We start from the raw sequence: 18,893 nt of genomic DNA on the forward strand, positions 1-18,893 counted from the left end.
TATTTTATAATTTTGACTGATAGTTCCAATTATTAGCTGTGTGTCATCTGCTGTATTTTATTCTTTACTGACTCTCACTCATGATGCCTTTTTCCTTATGTATTTAGTTGTTTTTTAAAAGAAATTTTGAGCTATTCATTTTTCTTGTAATTATGAAAATAATTTTTATGGAAATTATTTGAGCTTTGGGATACAGATGGATTCTTCCAGAAAAAAATTGTGATTTTTTTTCTGCCAGGTACCTGGGAATACTACTATTCTAGAACTGTTTTCAATGTAATTCTTGGTTTGGGATTATTCATACTACCCAGACTGTGAACTGGGGCTGCAAATCAGCATGAGGGCTAGCTTGTGGCTACATATTCTCAGGAGAACCACCCCTACTCCACCTCCCACCCAAACTCAGCTCCAAGGTTTAAAACAGGGATTCCTCTTTCAGTCTCTGGGAAAGAGAGGTGGCAGAGTAGTAGGATAGGCAGACTTATTATTTTTTAAATTAAACTTTTTATTTTGAGATAACTGTATATTCACCTGTAGTTGTGAGAAAAAAGAAACCTTGTGTAGTCTTTATCCACTTTCTCCCAATAGTAACATCTTGTAAAACTATAATACAATATCACAACCAGGATATTGACATTGATACAGTCAAGATACAGAACATTTTCATCTCCACAAGGATCTCTTATGTTGTCCTTTTATAACCACACCCACTTCCTTCCCACTCCCAGCCCCTCTTTAACCTCTGGCAATTGCTAATCTGTTCTCCATTTCTATGCTTTGTCATTTCAAAAATGTATAAATGGAATCTTACTATATGTAACCTTTTGGACTTTTTAAATTTAACATATAATTCTCTGAAAGTTCATCCAGGTTGTTGCAAGTATGAGTACTTTGTTCCTTTTAATTGATTAGTAATATTCCATAGTATGGATGTACTACACTTTAAACATTTAGCTGTTGAAGGACATCTGGATTCTTTGCAGTTTTGAGCTATTGTGAATAAAGCTGCTATAAAAAGTCATGTATAGGGTTTTATGTGAACATAACTCTTCATTTCTCTGTGATAAATGTTGAAGAGTGCAGTTGCTTCGTTGTATGGTAGTTGCATATCTTGTTTTTTAAGAAATTACCAAACTGTTTTCTAGAGTAGCTGTACCATTTTATGTTCCCACCAGGAAAGTATGAAAGATCTAGTTTTTCTACATCTTTGCCAGGCTTTGGTGTTGCTGCTATTTTTAATTTTAGCCATTCTGATAGCTGTGTGATAATATCTCACTGTGGTGTTAATTTGCACTTCCCTGTTGGCTAGTGATGTTGAACGTCTTTTCATGTGCTTATTTGCCATCTGTTTATGCTCTTCATTGAAAAGTCTCATGATTTTTGCCTTATGTTCTAATTATACTGTTTGCTTTTTTATTGTTAGGTTTTGAGAGTTCTTTATATAGTATAAATACTAGTCTTTTGTTTGTTATGTGGTTTGAAATATTTTCTCGCAGTCCATAGTTTGTCTTTTCATCCTTAATAGGGTCTTTGCAAAGTAGACATTTTTAATTTTGACAAAATCCAATTTATCATTTTTTCCTTTTATAAATCATGCTTTTGATGTCAAATCTGAGAACTCTGCCTAGCCTTAGCTCTGGAAATTTTCCTGTGTTTTTTCCTAAAGGTTTTATAGTTTTCATTTAAGTTCATGATCCATATTTAGTTAATTTTTGCATAAAGTGAGAGACTTAGGTTGAGGGTTATTTTTTTGCCTGTGGATGTCCAATTGTTCAAGCACCATTTGTTGAAAAGACTATCTTTCTTCCATTGAATTGTTTTCATACCTAGTCGGAAATCAGTTGGGTATATTTGTGTACCATCTCTGTTGTGTTCTGTTGATCTATATGTCTTTCCCTCTACCAATACCACATAGTCTTGATTACTGTAGCTATATAATAAGTCTTGAAATTGGATAGACTGAATCCTCCCTCTTTGTCCTTTTAGCTATTTTATTTCCTTTGCCTTTCCATATAAATTTTAGAATAATTTTGTCTGTATCTTCAAAAAAAGCTTCCTGGGATTTTGATAGGACTTGCTTTGAAACTGTATGTCTATTTGGAAAGAATTTATGTCTTTACTATGTTGAGTCTTCCAATGTAAGAACACATTGTTTCTCCATTTGCTTAGATCTTCTGTTATCTCGTTGTGATCAGAGAACATACTCTGTATCATTTCAGTTCTTTTACATTTGTTGAAGTTTGTTTTATGGCCCAGAATATGGTCTTGTCTTGGTGTACTTTCCATGGTCATTTGAAGAGAATGTATATTTTGTCCTTGTTGGTTGGAATGTCTTATAAATGTTGATTAGATCCTGGTGGTTGATGGTATCTTTGGGTTTTTCTCTGTCCTAGCTGATTTTCTGTGTAGTTGTTCTAGCAATTGTTGAGAAAGAGATGTTGAAATCTCCTAACTATAATTGGAGATTTATTTGATTCTTTCAGTTTTACCAATCTTGGCTTCATGTATTTTGCAACTTTGTTGTTTGATTCATTCACATTTAGAATTGCTATGTCTTCTCTGTGGATGGACTGTTTTATCATTATATAATGTTCCTCTCTGTTTCTGATCATTGTTTTTGTTCTGAAGTCTACTTTATCTGATATTAATTTTTAAAAGTAACTCTTGCTTTCTTTTGATTAATGATTGCTTGGTTTGTTTTTTCCATCCTTTTACTTTCATATAAAATATTTTACATGAAATATATACATTATATATAAAATTTATGTGAAAATATTTTTTTACATATCATATATTTGAAATAAGATATATTATATGTATATATCTCTGTGTGTATGTGTGTTTGTGTTGTGAGTTTCTTAGCGGTAGCAATGTAGTTGGGTCATGTTTCTTTACTCTGCCAATATCTGTCTTTTAATTGATGTATTTAAACCATTTATATTTAATAACAATTAATATGTTAGTGCTTAAGTCTGCCATGTTATTTTGTGTTTTCTGTTTTCTATTTTTCTGCTGTCTTTTACTTGCCTTCCTGAGTTACTTAAACATTTTTTAAAATTCCCTTTTGATTTATCTATAATGATTTTGATTGTATATGTTTGTGATAGCTTTTTTTAGTGGTTCCCCTGGGTGTTACATTGTGTAGACAAACTTATCAGAGTCTACTGGCGTCATTATTTTACTAGTTCAATTGAAATGCAGAAACCTTTCCTCCCTCTATATTCTTTTACCCTCCACTGTTTATAATATAATTATTTCCTCTACATGCATTTATAACCACATCAAGCAGTCTTTTAATTTTTATTTCAACTGTCAAACATTTAATAAAAACTCAAGAGGAGAAGGAAAGTGTATTGTATTTAGTCATTCCTTTAGGGTAGTTCTACTGGAGACAAAGTCTTTTAGTCTTCCTTCATCTGAGAATGTATTGAATTTTACTTGATTACTAAAGCAATTCCTGGGTCATTCCTGAAGGACCTTTTTTTGGTTATAGGATTCTGGATTAACAGTTATTTTCTGTAAGCACCTGAAAAATATTGTGCAACTTTTTTCTGGCTTCCATGGTTTCTAATAAGAAAGTTGTCCTACTTTCTGCTCTTTTTTTTGGTCATTTTTTTTCTCTCTGTGTCTCATTTTTGATAGTTTCTGTTGCTGTGTCTTCACGTTTATTAATCTTTTCTTCAGTGCTACGTAATCTCTTAATCCCATCCATTGTATATTTCATCTCAGATATTGTACTTTTCATCTCTAGAAATTTGAGTTTTTGCTTTTTATATCTTCCATATTTTTTCTTAACATACTCTGTTCTACTTTCTTGAGATATAGAATATAGTTATAAACTTTTTGTGTTCTCATCTACTAATTCTATCATCCTAGTTTTCATTGCTTGATTTTTATATTACTTATAGGTCATAGTTTCCTGCTTTTTTGCATGCCTGTTTATTTTCAGTTGCGTGCCAGACATTGTGAATTTTACCTTAAATGGGTGCTGGGTATTTTTTTATTTCCGTAAATACTCCTGAGCTTTGTTCTCAGATGCAGTTAATTTAGTTGAAACAGCTTGATCCTTTTGTGGCTTACTTTTGAGCTTTCTTAGGTTGGACCAGGGTAGCCTTTAGACTAGGCCTAATTTGGTCCCACTACTGAGACAGTACTCTTCTGAGTACTCTTTTCTGATGCCCTGGGTATTATGAGGTTTTTTCACTCTCATTGGTGGGAACTGAACTGAGCTCCAGAGATTCTTTCCTGTGGTTCTTTCCCCTGCCGTAAATAATTTATTCACACGCATATACTGATGAGTACTCAGCTGAATACTCAAGGAGGACCACTCTGCAGATCTCTGGAGCTTTCCTTTTGTACAATGTTCTTCTCTTCAGTATTCTGCCCTGTAAATTCTAGCCAAATTGGCCCCCTTGAAGTCCCCAGCTCATCTCTTCAACTCAGGGGGATTGCTGGACTCTACCTGGCTTCTCCCTCCCTGCACTGCAGCCTGAAAGGTGGCTTACCTTGTTTCTGCTTTCACAGGGATCACTGTACTGTGTTGCCTGTTGTTTAATATTTGAAAACTGTTCCTTTGTATATTTCGTCTAGATTTTTAGTTGTTTAGGGTGGGGAGGGTAAGTCCAGTCTGCTGTTTCATCTTGGCTCATAGTGGAAGTTTTTTGGAGATAGACAATATACAAGTAAAATATAAACAAAAATATCAGGTGGCTATAAATACTATGGAGAAAACTGAAACAAGGAAGGGAGATGAAGAGTATCAAGTGAATTTTCATTTTAAACAGGGTGGTGAGAGAAGGACCAGATTGAAAAATTGACTGTTCTGGTTATCTTTTGCTGTATAATAGTCTGCCCCAAAACCTAGTGACTTTTGCTCACGGGTGTGCAGTGTGGGCAAGGCTGGGCTGGGACAGCTTGTTTCTGCTCTGCTAGGCGTCAGCTGGGGCAGCTGAAAGGCTGGGGGCTGGAATCATCTGAATGCTTTCTCACTCAATATGTATGGTGATTGATGCTGGTTGCCAGCTGGGATTTCATTTGGGCTGTGGCTGGAACGTCTACACATGACCTTTCCATGTCGCTACTTGGCTCTCACACAGCATAGTGGCTAGATTCCAAGGCAAGCATCTGAGAGAGAACCAGGAGGAAGCTGTATTGCCTTTTCTAACCTAGCCTTGGAAGTCATGTTGTGTATCACAGGAAGTCACTAAAGCTGGCCACGTGAAAGAGGACTGGAATTAGACTTCTCTTCTTGCCAAGAGGCATGTCAAAGAATTTGTGGACGTATTTTAAAGTCACCACAATGATATTTGAGCAAAGAAGATGAGCATATCCAGGAGAAGAGCATTCCTGATGTAGTGAACAGAACTGTGGCGACTCTGAGGCTGGTAGATGCCTGATGCTTCAGATTTGCTCACGATTGGGTTCCCACTGTGCCATGTCAGCTCCTTGAGGGCAGGGGTTTTGCTCACTGCTTTTTTTCTCAGCACCTAGAACAGTGTTTGACAGATACTTGTAGTTCAACTCTTATTTGTGAAGAGAGAGTCAGCATTTTGGCACCATGTATCAAAATTCCTAAAAATAAGTACATAACCTTTGATCTAGTATTCTTTCCTTAGGAAATTATCTTCAGGAAAAGAAATGTACAAATAAGCAAAACTGTAGTGAAAATTTGAAGGTGCCTAAATGCCCATTAATAGCAGATTAGTTAAGTCAATTAATTAACGGAACACCATAGGGTTTTTTGTTTTTTGTTTTTGCCTGAGGAAGGTTAGCCCTGAGCTAACGTCTGTGCCAGTCTTCCTCTATTTTGTATGTGGGTTGCTGCCACAGCATGGCTGATGAGTGGTGTAGGTCTGTGCCCAGGATCTGAACCTGCAAACCCAGACTGCCAAAGCAGAGTGTACCAAATTTAACCACTATGCCACAGGGCCGGCCCCTGGAACTCTGCAGTGTTTAAGATAAATGTTTTGGGCACAGGAAGATGAATGAGTGTCGAGGCACAAGCAGAGAATTCAAATAATGGTATACAGAATGATCCTATTTGGTTAATAATTAATAATGTCTATAATAAATATATGCGTAGGATGGAATGGAATATGATAGGATGTATATCAAATTGTTAATAATTACTACAGGGGTTATTTTAGAGTTGCTTTTCAAAAAATTATGTATTTCTATTATAAATATATTTCTGTTGTAAAAGCAAATAACGTAAATTTTTTTTAATTGATGTAGAATAGTATCCAGGCTATTATGTGTGATAAAAACATCGTTTAAAGCAATATGTTAGTCTCTCTTTTTATTAATTAAAAGGTGGAGGAAAGCAAAATTTGTACAGAAAAAGTCTCGGATGATGTAAAACCAAGATTTTTTCAGGAGATTATCTCTTGATTATAGGTTATTTTTATTTCCTTTTATATTATTTCTGTATTTTCTTAATTGTTGAAATAAGCTTGTCTCATAATAGGGAGAGATTTATATTAAAGAAAATAGCTATGGGAGTAATGTTAAGCAACCTTACTTTAAGAATATCTATCATGTGGAAAATCCAAATTTATAAAGTAACAGAATCAGAGATCTCTTGGTTTCCCTGCAGAACTCTTTTAACAGACTCAAAATATTATATGACCTAAAAAGAGAAAGACAAATACTGTATGATCTCACTTATATGTGGAATCTAAAAAAACCGAACTCATAGAAACAGAGAACAATTGGTGGTAGCCAGAGGCAGCAGTAGGGTGAGGGGTGGGAGAAACAGGTGAAGGGGTCAAAACTTCCAGTTAGAGGTAAATAAGCTCTGGGGATGTAATGTGCAGTGTGGTGACTATAGTTAACAATACGGTATTGTATATTTGGAAGTTGCTAAGAGAATAGATCTTAAAAGTTCTCATCACAAGGAAGGAAAATTGGTAACTATGTGAGATGATGGATGTTAACTTATTGTGATCATTTCACAATATTGTCATATATCAAATCATTATGTTGTATACCTTAAATTAATACAATGTCATATGTCAGTTATATCTCAGTAAAACTGGGAAAAAAATTATGTGACTTAGAACATTTGATTTATACACAATTCTTAAGCTATTGCTCTTTGTTAAAATGTGGTTGTTTTCCATGTTAATGTTGTTCTTTATCACTATAGCACAGATTTTCAGTAACCTTACATGAGTAATTGAGGCCTACAATACAAATTATAAATGTAATTTATGAATAAAATCCTGGATGATGTCATAATACTTTAAGTAATACATACTTTGTTGCAAAAATGTCTTTTGGTTAATTGTTCTCATTTCACTGTCTTACCTCTTTATTTTAAAGAAATAATTTGTAATTCATTTTGTTCTTATATACCATAGGATGTGTTTTGGAGATGCAGACAAAATATCTTTGATGAAATGAAGAAGAAATTTTTACAGGTAGACTGCTGATGTACTTGCTTTAGTGTAGTAATCAGCAGAGCCAGTAACAGCATGTTAGTATTTTTATTTAATAACAAGGCATGTCTTAAGTTTTATGCTTGTTTGGCTATTTTATTTCTACCCGATTTTAATAATGAGAAAGTGACCTTAAAGAATATGTGTCTCATAGTTGCTTGTTTTTAACAAGTGATTAAGGGGTAAAACTGACATAAAAACCATAGAACCCTTAGTTTTGACTTTGGGTATATTAGTTGTCTGTTTTTTACGGATATATTTATTTTCTGAAATATTAATAGTGTTGGATTAAATCATCTAATAATGTGCAGAATCAAAACCCAGAAATCTTATTTGAAGAATTAAGTAAAACTGTTAGCTTCCTGACAGCCTGTATACACTGCAAACCTGAACTTTCCTGTGCTGTAACATCCCATTCTAACCTTTACCTAATATGTCATTTTCCTCAGGTCCCTTTGGCTCTAAACTTTTCCCCAAGGTTCTTCCTTTAATCTCTTTTGTCCTCTCCAAGTGATCTGTGGCAAGAGATCGCTAAGGAAAAAAATCATACAACAACAGTTTGCTGGGGCACTTGGAGTGGAGTGGAGGGAAGATCTTAAAACAATCCTTTTTCATGCAAGTTAGGACTCCCATCTCCAGGAGTTGTCACTTCTTAGAGTGAAAATGCACAGTCTGAATGAGGCTGATAAATTTCAATCAGCAAAAAGATTCACACCATCAATTCTCTTTGTAAAGGGATGGCAGTATATTCACCATGAACTATGGCTATCTGGAAGGGTGGTGTGCTAGGACACATTTCTTAGCTCCTAGCAGCTCCTGTCTCAAGAAGTAGATGAAACAGGCTTACTTGTGTGTGGTGTGTCTGTTTTTAAGTTTACAACTGTAGTATTATTCTTTGTAATTCCATTGAAGAGAAGAAAGTCTTGAGAGAAAATGGGTTGACTATTAAATTTAGAGGTAAAGAAGTTCTCTTCATAATGTTTTAAAATTCTTTATCTTAATTTTTTCTCTCAGAAAAATCTGCATCTTGATAACTTTGAATTATATATGATGTTAAGTTGTTTTCTACATGCTAATACCATTCTGAATATATGCCATCAATTATTCACTTTGTTTTGTGTTTTTTGATAAGAAACACCTAGGAAGTAATTTTTATGAAACAAAAATTAACTTCAGAGAACTCAGATTTGAGGTTAGAACTATTAGGAATGCCAAGAAAAGGAGACAAAATGACTTACTATGCAACCAAACATGCCTTTAGCAGGCGCTGAGATTTCTTAGACAGAACTATTCAACCACTTGCAGGTGTTCCTACCAGGAAACCTATCTGGAAGAAATATATGTTTCTTATATATATTGGAAGAAAAATAGGTTTTTATCCCAATATATTTTACCTTTTGTAAAGAAGACTGATTTTATTCTTTTTTGACTCTGTTTTTTCAAGGATTCTTTCTTCACACTTTGCTAGGAAACCTAGCTTTGTTTCCACAGTGAACGTAGACAAACACAGACAGAGCAGTCTCTTAGCATATACAGTGCTGATATAACTGCTGTTGACTTTCCCCTTATTCTCACAAGTGTAATATTGCTCTGAGTTGCCCATAAAATAAGTAGTTTTAATTTTATGCTTTATGCCTTCTTTGTTCTTGGCCAGATTTTCTGTGGGGAGAACTTTGTGCCCGTCTAATAGCTCACCTAAGATATATTAAATGTTTTCCCTAGTGGAATATGCTTTAGGCTTTTGTAAAATTTGCGCTTGTTTTCTCTTATTCATCATAGAACTCTTGACTCAAAAATTGTGCTCCCTTCCCTAAATTATGATGTATCTTCAGATACCATACCTTAACGTTGGGTGTAATACTTAAATGGACTCCCTCCCCCCACCACTAACACCACCATTATCACATCCTTCCCAAGTAGAGCTTGCGTGTGCTTAAATGTGTTTAGGTGTGTTTTTGTTGTCTATTGCTATGGAACAGCCTACCCCAAAACTTAGTGGCTTAAAACAACAACTAGTTTATTTGCTCACAGTTCTATGGGATGGGATTTGGGCAAAGACTCAGCTGGTCAGTTTTTTTGCTTCACGTGGCATCATCTAGAATCATTACTTGGCTCCATTTGGCTGGTGGCTGGCTTTGAATGGAATGTTCAAGAAGGCTTTTCTCACATATCAGGCACCTCTGCTCTACTAAGTGGCCGCTTTCTCTCTTTTTTAGCATTGTTGGGACTTCTTCACAGCATGGTGGTCCCAGGGTAACTGGTTTTCTTTTGTGGTGGCTGCCTTATAAGAGGGAATGTTCCAAGGAGTGCAAAAGCAGAAGCTGCTGATTTCTTAAAATCCTCTTAAATTACACAGTATCACTTCTATCACATTCTGTTCATTCTACCTGGTCACAAGGCCAGTCTAGGTTCATGGGAAGAAGAAAAAGAAAAAGAGAAAAAAGAATGGCAAAGAATTTTTAGCCATCTTTATTCACCTCAGGATGATACTGCTTTTTTCTTTGGGCATAAGTAGAATCAATCAGGGTAAAGCTCCAAAAAAATTGAGAAGAAAGATAGCTACCCTATATTCCCAATTCTAAGAAAAATCTACATGTTTAATATAATACTGTAGAAGTTTTTTTTCTCTTGAAAAGCTGTTATAAAATTATTGATATACCTTATTGATGATACCTTAGAATTTAAAAAAAATGTTTTTTAATCAGTTTCCAAATTGGGGAGTTGAGTGGAGAAGAGAGATTTCACCTCAGTGTAATTAGTTTTGGCAATAGTAATATCAAAAATTTAGATGTGGTTCATGGATGATAACCACATATTAGATTAAATTAGAAATAAAGAATTGGCCAGAAGGTTGGATCTAAAGTAATGAGATTTACAAGTGACTATCTTGGACCTTTAAAGAAGAACAGAGCTTTTTGTTTGTTTATTTAAATGATCCTAGAATTGAATTCAAGAGTAAAATGTCATTGGCCCAGAAATTCTGCTTATAAGAATTTTAAGGAAATACAAAAGTGCAGAAAATTTTACGTAGGTGTTCTTCACAGAATTATTTCTAAAGTGTGATAAAATCTAGCCTGAGTCAGTAAAATAAAATTGATAGAACAAATTATTATTAATCCATGTAATAAAGTACTATTCAGCTGTTAAAATGATGAGTTAAAGTTTGACAGGGAAAGATTACATGGTATGTAATAAGTAAAGAAAGAAGTTACAAAACAGCATGTATATTCTAACCCAGTGTTTGTGTTTAAAAAGCGTGCATGTATATGTCTGTGTGTGTGTGTGTATAGGAAAAATATTTGGAAGGATATACAGCAAAATGTCAATAGTTATCTGTGTGTTATGAGATTACAAATGATTTCCACTTTTTCCTGTGTACTCTTTCTCTTAAAAAAAAAAGGCAAAATTACTTACATGCAATGCAGAGAAAGAAAGCTGTTGTTATTAAAAAGAAGAAAAGGCATACATGAGATTAAATTTTGTGTTTACTATAGTACAGTTAGTCTTCAGATGAGATGGCATTCGGGATAATTTGCCCACATTTTTGGGTAGAAGGATAGGAGGCTTGTGCTCACATATTTAGGGAAAGAACCAGGTACTGCTAATGTCTGGCCATATGATGTTGGCACATCACCATTGTTAATGTATATTACTATAGCAGCACTTTGATTTCTGAATTCTTAGGTAGGGTCATCTTCCTTGAAGCACCGCCTCCAAACCTATCTAAAGCTTTAAAATCTGGCCGCTATAATATTTTATACCTGGAAAGTTGGCTCTTCCTCTGAAGTATACTATTGAAACTATAAAAGTGAATCTTTTGTAGTTGAAATTTATTTTAATTGCTTACATTTTTATTGTAAACCAGAGTTTTAAAATAGGTCCATTTTATGTTTCTCAGTTAGGGATTAAAATATGTGAAACAATCTGTTACATGTGTCAATGTAACACCCTAAGTTTATAGGTGAAGGCTCTTTTTCCTTTCTGAGAAGTATATTAGTAAAGTTCTTTTTTGTTATCCTGTTTATTTTATAGAAATGTATTTTCTTTTTCATTTTTGTGGATTATTTTTGTTGGCAGTTAGTTTGATTTGTCTAAAACATAGTGCTAGCCAATCTGTTTTAAGCATTATAATTCTTTTATAGCAAATTATTTCTGTTCTAAATTCATTGGATTAACCTTAATTTAAATAATCTTTTGCAAATCTAAAATTGTATATGGCAGAAACAAATTATACAGTCATTCATTGCTTAACGACAGGGATATGTTCTAAGAAATACGTCATTAGGTGATTTCATCATTGCGCGAACCTCATGGAGTATACTTACAAAAATGGTTTAGCCTACTATGCACCTGGGCTGTATGGCACTAATCTTATGGGACCAGCATCGTATATGTGGTCCAGTGATGACCGAAACATTGTTATACAGCACATGACTGTAATTGTATTACCCATCCAAACAAACAAGAAACCCTTGTGGCTATCCTGTCTTCAGTAAAAAAGGAAAGAAATGAATTCTTGTAAACAGCCTCAGTTTGTACAGTTCATATTTCTGAAAACCCAATTATGGGGGTGGTGAGAGGTCCCCCAGTTAAATGAATGCTGCACTTGACTTTGATGGAAAGCAAGAGATTTACGTCATCAGATTTGCGTAGTAAAATACTATTTTGTATTGAAGGAAGACAAGATGGTGGAAGTTAAACTTCTCAGGAAGCTATTACCGTAATCTCAGCATAAGATTCTGATTGCTGCAGGCAGGAATGAAAAGAAAGGGGGTAGTTCAAGAGATCTCCAAGAGGTAGAACTGACAGTGTGTGAGGTGAAGAAGAGGGAGGGGACAGGAGGATGCTCTGCTCTCTGGTTTCAGCAGCTGGTACGTGGTGGTGCCATTCATTCAGGTGGGCCTAACAGGGGAAGGAGGGAAAGAACTTCTTCCACTAAGGGATCTGATGCAGCTTATTACCCCTGTGGAAAGTGGAAAAGAAAAGCAGTGTCCTTCAACAGCTTGAAGGAGGGCATAGCTTCTTGGAGAAAGTTTCCTTTTCAAAATTTTTGTCTTGATAATTAGTGAGCTATACACTAAATGAAAAAGCAGGAAGGAGAATTTGTGACCCTGACTCTATTTTAAGTTGGTAATTGAAGTTTACCCTTGCTTTTCCCTCCGCCTCTGCTGGATGATCTGTTTGGATAAGTTTGTCAGCTCCCAACACCTTGATAATAGACTTTTTGGACATCTGGTTTATGGGTACAGCAGCATAATGGTCAGGAGACCTCGTTGTCTGTGTCCTTTAGTTATGGATGTTGTCATTGAGAATTTTACTCAATTCTCACTGCATTTCTACACATTCCCTTTCTGTTTCTTCAGGAGACCCAGAAATTTGGGTCAAGCTAGTTTGATTGGCTGTGCTAGCTTGGTAATGACACATTTTTGTTTTTTGGGTATTTTTTTTTGGTGAGGAAGATTGGCCCTGAGGTAACATCTGTTGCTAATCCTCCTCTTTTTTTGCTTGAGGAAGATTAGCCCTGAGCAAACATCTGTGCCAGTCTTCTTCTATTTTTTGTATGTGGGATGCCTCCACAGCATGGAGGTTCCAAACCCGCAAACCCAGGCCCCCAAAGCAGAGTGTGCTGAACTTTAACCACTAAGCCGCGGAGCTGGCCCTGATAACACATTTTTAAGGATTAGATTTTGTTATTTTCAACTGAAAATTGCTCAGTATACTGTCGTTATGGCTTGTTGACCATTGATTTACAGCCTTAAAAAGTGAAAGCAAATATCCACAAGAATGACTTTTTTTTCTTTTAAGATTTTATTTTTTAATTTTTTTCCTTTTTCTCCCCAAAGTCCCCTGGTACATAGTTGTATATTCTTCGTTGTGGGTCCTTCTAGTTGTGGCATGTGGGACGCTGCCTCAGCGTGGTTTGATGAGCAGTGCCATGTCGGCATCCAGGATTCAAACCAACGAAACACTGCGCCGCCTGCAGCAGAGCGCGCGAACGTAACCACTCGGCCACGGGGCCAGCTCCTCACAAGAATGACTTTTGATTCTTAAATATGCCCCAGTTTTTCCAAAACAAGCATATATGCTGCTTTATATATTTGACATATTTATTACAGTGTATTTCAGACGTAACAAAATAGTAATACCAGTGCAGAGAAAATATTACTTTGTGGGGGTTGTTTTACACTTAATCATAGAAACTATGGCTAATTGTAGTTTTGTTTTCCTTTAAAGGTAAATAATATATGTCTTTTTAAAATTTCAGATAGAAAATGCTGCTGAAGAACCTAGAGTCTTATGTATAATACAAGATACTACTAATTCAAAGACAGTGAATGAACGGATCACTTTAAATTTACCAGCTTCTACTCCACTCAGAAAGCTCTTTGAAGATGTGGCCAACAAAGTAGGCTACATAAATGGAACCTTTGATTTGGTGTGGGGAAATGGAATCAATACTGCTGATACGGTAAAATCCTAGACTTAAAGCGTCTTCTCTTAAGCTACTAATAATGTTATAGTCATTGTTGTTATTAAATGAGTATATGAAATTCTGGAACCCTCTTTCATATCGTAAGCAAAACTGTAACAACTGCATTAAGTGCCTATGTGCAGCTCAATGATTGGATCCCTTTGTCCCTTTGCCTTCGTTCTGGATTCAGCATTTGCTTATCCTAAAGTTTGGTTAATGTCATTTCATCAGTTTTTTTAATTCATGTAAGATGACTATCATAGTATTATGTCAACTACAGGAAATTTTCCAATATTTACTGAATGGAATGATGTTCATCTTATATATATACTTTTTTTTTAGATTTTTAAATTTTTATTTTTTTCCTTTTTCTCCCCAAAACCCCCTGGTACATAGTTGTGTATTTTTAGTTATGTGTCCTTCTATGTGGGATGCCACCTCAGCATGGCTTGATGAGCGGTGCCATGTCTACGCCCAGGATTCGAACTGGCGAAACCCTGGACCACCAAAGCAGAGCACACGAACTTAACCACTCGGCCATGGGGCTGGCCCCCTTTTTTTTTTTGAGGAAGATTAGCCCTGAGCTAACATCTGCCACCAAGCCTCCTATTTTTGCTGAGGAAGACTGGCCCTTAGCTAACATTCATGTCCATCTTCCTCTACTTTATATGTGGGAAGCCTGCCACAGCATGGCTTGCCAAGCGGTGCCATGCCTGCACCCGGCATCCGAACCGGCGAACCCCAGGTCTCCAAAGCAGAACATGTGAACTTAACCACTGTGCCACTGGGCCGGCCCCTCATCTTGTATTTTTAAGTAAAAAAAGCACAGTATAAAATCATGTATATTGTAATCTGAGTTTTGGGAAAGAATAAAAAATGTCTATCGATAGAGAAACTAGTGGAAAGATACACATTTTGACGTTAACAGAGATTATGTACCAGATAGAATGGTAGGCCCCTGATCAGGAAGTTTAGTGGTACTATGACTTCTACTTCGGGAATCTCACAATCCAGTTGTAGAGATAGATGTATCAACAAATAATTACACTAGCATGTTTTGAGTACTTGAGTATAAATTCACTATGAGTGCAAAGAGGAGGCATTGATAAATTTCATATGGGAGAGTGGCAAAGGAATCTGTTGAGTTGGCTTTCATCTGCACTATTAAGTACTCTTTTCTTTCCTGTCTCAGTCCGAATTCACCCTGCATACTCTTGTTAGAATTATCTTCAGTCATCTTAAATGATGAAATGATGGCACTCGTGTCACCTTCCCCTCCAGAAACCCTCAGTGACTGCTCACTGCCCACTGATTAAAAATCAGATTCCCTAGGTTAGCATTCAAGACAAGCTACAATTGGTCATTTAAATCTTTGGAATCTTAACTCCCAGATCCCAGAGTAATGTATTTTCTTAACACAGATTTTCATACTTTTCTATCTCCATGTTTTTGTTTATATTGCCTCTTTCTGTCCTATGCTATTGCAGCTCTTAAATTTTCTAGAAAAATAGCTCTCATGGTGAATGAAATTGCTTATGTATCTCTGTGGTATATGGAAGGCATAGTTTTAATTGGCCCCATAGAAGAATGCTGCCTAATTTATCTTTAAAATTCATGAGACTTTGCTTTCTACTTCATAATATGTGTTTTTTAAAATATAGAACTAATGTTTTAAATTAGTCAACATTTTCCCTCTGAAATTGATCAGTAAAATTGCTACTCCAACAAGATATACAAAGAGAAACAATATTTAATCTGAAACTTTGAATCCTCCACATTACAGCACCATGTAACTTCTAGTATTAACCACTTTTTCAGTTTAAAGGATAGTCTGTGGTACTGCCGTATATGTCTACCAGGTCCTATTTATCTTTTCCTTTTAAGAAGCCCTACTTGATGTTTTCTCATGCCACTTTAAAAGTAATCTCCTTCTCTTTGTCCTCCTGTTGCTATGCCACTTATCATAGTCTCTTTTTATTATAGTTGTTACTCATTTGTGACTTTCCACTTGGTAGAATGTAAGTATTTTGATGCCTGGGACCTCATAGTATTAATTTTGTGTCCTCCATAGATGTACCCCCTAGGCACTCAAAAAGTGTTTATTAAATTAACTTCTACAATAGCTTTATATAGCTCTCTATCAGGATTACCTATTTCTCTTTCTTCAGCTATGACTGTTCTCAAGTACTCAATTTCTGTATTCTTATGTGCCCACTGTACATTTCTTCAGCTATCCTCTTTCACCTGCTTACTGTGCAATGCTGCATATATGCATGCTTCTCTGGAAACCTAGCCCATTTAGCTACCCACTACCTCTTACACACAGACACATTTATTGATGTAAAACCTCTATGTATTCAAGCTATATTATCTGACTGTTATGTCCTGCCAGAGAATGTAAGGGACCTAAAGACACCTTTCCTCTTCAGGTTTTCTATTTCCTATTTTTCTCATGGATTTTTAGATGTGAGCTGAAGTTAAAAAATAGATCATGTAGTTTGTTATTTTATTACTTAACAGTTATTTTGCACTTACTGGGTGCCCAGTATTGTTCTAATACTACGTTCTATACAAATATAACCACTCTGTGAGGTAGGTGCTATTACAGCCTCATATTATAGCTGAGGAAACTGAGTCATGGGGAAGTGAAGAAACTTGCCCAAGTCACACAAATAGCAAGTGGCAGAATCTCTTACAGTTAGTTTTTTTGTCCTTAATGCCCGTACTTTTATATAATGTTTATTTCCTAAGAAATACGTTTCCATAAAGTAAGTCCTTCTAAGGAGACATTCCTTATGTCTTTGAAACATTAAAAATATTTCTTAGTGTAACAAAATAATAGTGTATTCATTCCATCATTCATTCTTCTTAATAATGGACTGTAGTGTGGGTGAGTAGGGCTTAGGGCATACAGATTCCATCTCTCATCCACCAACTAGAGTGTATCAGAATGACAGGTAGGGTTGAAATTGCCCTACCAGATAAAAGAGTTAAGTAAAGACTAAATACCTTAGATCTTTAGTTTTCAATGGCGTGATTACTTCTATCTCCCTCGGATCATCTGGATCCTGGCAGTGAACTTAAAATAGATATCATTTACTAGGACAAGCTTTACCTTAAGGGGTCTTTCAGAAGGTGCCCGTTTTGTTATATTACATAATTATTTTGGTTGGATTATTATAGTATGTTGCTTATCTGGGGACTCTCATTATATTCATGTATCAAAACATGTTTTTATAGTTTTTAATTATATAAAATTATCTTTAGCTAATTTTCATGAAAATCTATTGAATACTATATCACATACATTTTAGAGAACATACAAACACAAATTTTATAGTTCTCTTTTTTTATGTAGTACTTAACATTACTTCTTAATCTTTACCTTTTCTCTCTTCAGTTTTTTAGATGTTGGAAAATGTGAACATTTGGGGTGCCTATCAGTGTATGCACTGTCCTGGACTTAGCCATCCCAGTACATGAGTAGATGAGTTAATTCCAAGTCTAGATTAACAGAATTTGCCAGAATCTTTATTTGAAAAAAGTACTGTTTGAGCCCAATAATTGTGGATATATGTCTCTTTACATATTACTTGTTTTATTACAATTAGTGTTTCTCATAATGTGAGGTGTTTTATTTTATGCCCATAGGCTCCACTGGATCATACCAGTGACAAGTCTCTTCTTGATGCTAATTTTGAGCCAGGAAAGAAGAACTTTCTGCATTTGACAGATAAAGACGGTGAACAGCCTCAAATACTGCTGGTAAACTGTTTAGAATGCCCTATATTCATAATTTTTATGCACTGTCACCTGCTACTTGGAAAGCAATTTTCCAAAGGAAGGAGGAGAAATATGTTTTGTAATTTATATATAGAAAATTATTTTTCTGTTTTCTGTTGGTTTATTGTGTCTATGTTAACGTAGTTACACTGGGCATCCATGACACTGTTATTTTGTGTAATAGTCTGTTTCTGCACTGGGAACGCGGCTTGCCATCTTCAAGACCACCACCACAGCAGGGATTGGGGTGGGTCTAGGAAAAGTTAAAATGCCACAAAGATCTCCTACTGTGTTTCAGTGGCCTTTCCTTTGGTTGAGCATTCACTTGGTTTATGTCTTTGGCAGTTTTGCCTAGGTTTTTCAGTATTTTGAGGGAGAGCCAGACACCCAGAATTCTCTACTCTGCCATTTTTCCTCCCACTCCCCCCTTTCTTTTTTTTGGAATGAGTAGTTTGTAAGTTACATGCTTTATTTCTATTTTTTCAGTGTTTACTCGGATTCATATTTCAGTAGGCTTTCCTGTGTGGTCCAGTGGCCTTAGAGATTACCTAATGCAGTAACTCCCAATTTGAGGGGCATTCCTTAAAAAAGATTGAGAAAACCTGGTCTGATTTAACCTTGCTATTTTGCAGACTAAGGAACCTAAGGCTCAGGGAGTTTATGGACTTTTTCAGAACCCTTCTCTTCTTTCCTCTGGAAAAGCTCCATTTGATGCTTTTCATTTAGAAGTCTATTGAGAGTTAGACTCTCTGGACAGTAAACAGTAATCAGACACAGGGCCCCCATCCTGAAGCAGTGTCAGCTCGTGCTCTGTGGCCTTCTTCCTTAATCTCACCATTCATTTTTATGACGCAATGAGAAGATTTTGATTAGTCTGAGTGACACTGAAATTAGCTGTTAATTTAGGGAACTCTGGATTTACAATATGGGAATTCATGTTTTAAAATGCATAATAATTACTCTTCAGCTCTGTCTTAATTGCTTGTGTTGATTTTATATCCCTTAATCCTTTTCAACATCTTTCTCATTAATAGGAATTTCTTGTTGGAGATGGTAGGATACTGCCCATTTCATCCAACACTTACTGAGTCTCCCCTACCTGCCAGGCTTTCTTGGCAAGGATGATGTAAACATGAATGACAGACAGTGTCATCAAGGAGTTTGCAATGGTACTTCTGATTTATTAGTACCAAAGTCTC

General features: G+C 35.6%; 1 protein-coding gene across 3 annotated transcripts in view; it reads left to right on the forward strand.

Moving 5' to 3' along the window:
- USP47 (ubiquitin specific peptidase 47) overlaps positions 1-18,893 on the forward strand; it is a 112,535-nt gene that overhangs the window by 30,103 nt on the left and 63,539 nt on the right. For 2 of the 3 annotated variants that reach the window (XM_023646048.2, XM_070274775.1), the window contains exons 2-3: positions 13,705-13,908; positions 17,563-17,676. In XM_023646048.2, the coding sequence (XP_023501816.1) occupies positions 13,705-13,908; positions 17,563-17,676 (318 nt within the window). Of the gene's footprint in view, positions 1-7,361; positions 7,422-13,704; positions 13,909-17,562; positions 17,677-18,893 lie in introns of all 3 variants that reach the window. The other variant, XM_023646047.2, reaches the window with a different exon arrangement.

The sequence above is a fragment of the Equus caballus genome, chromosome 7 (assembly GCF_041296265.1).
Source record: "Equus caballus isolate H_3958 breed thoroughbred chromosome 7, TB-T2T, whole genome shotgun sequence".
NCBI lineage: Eukaryota > Metazoa > Chordata > Mammalia > Perissodactyla > Equidae > Equus > Equus caballus.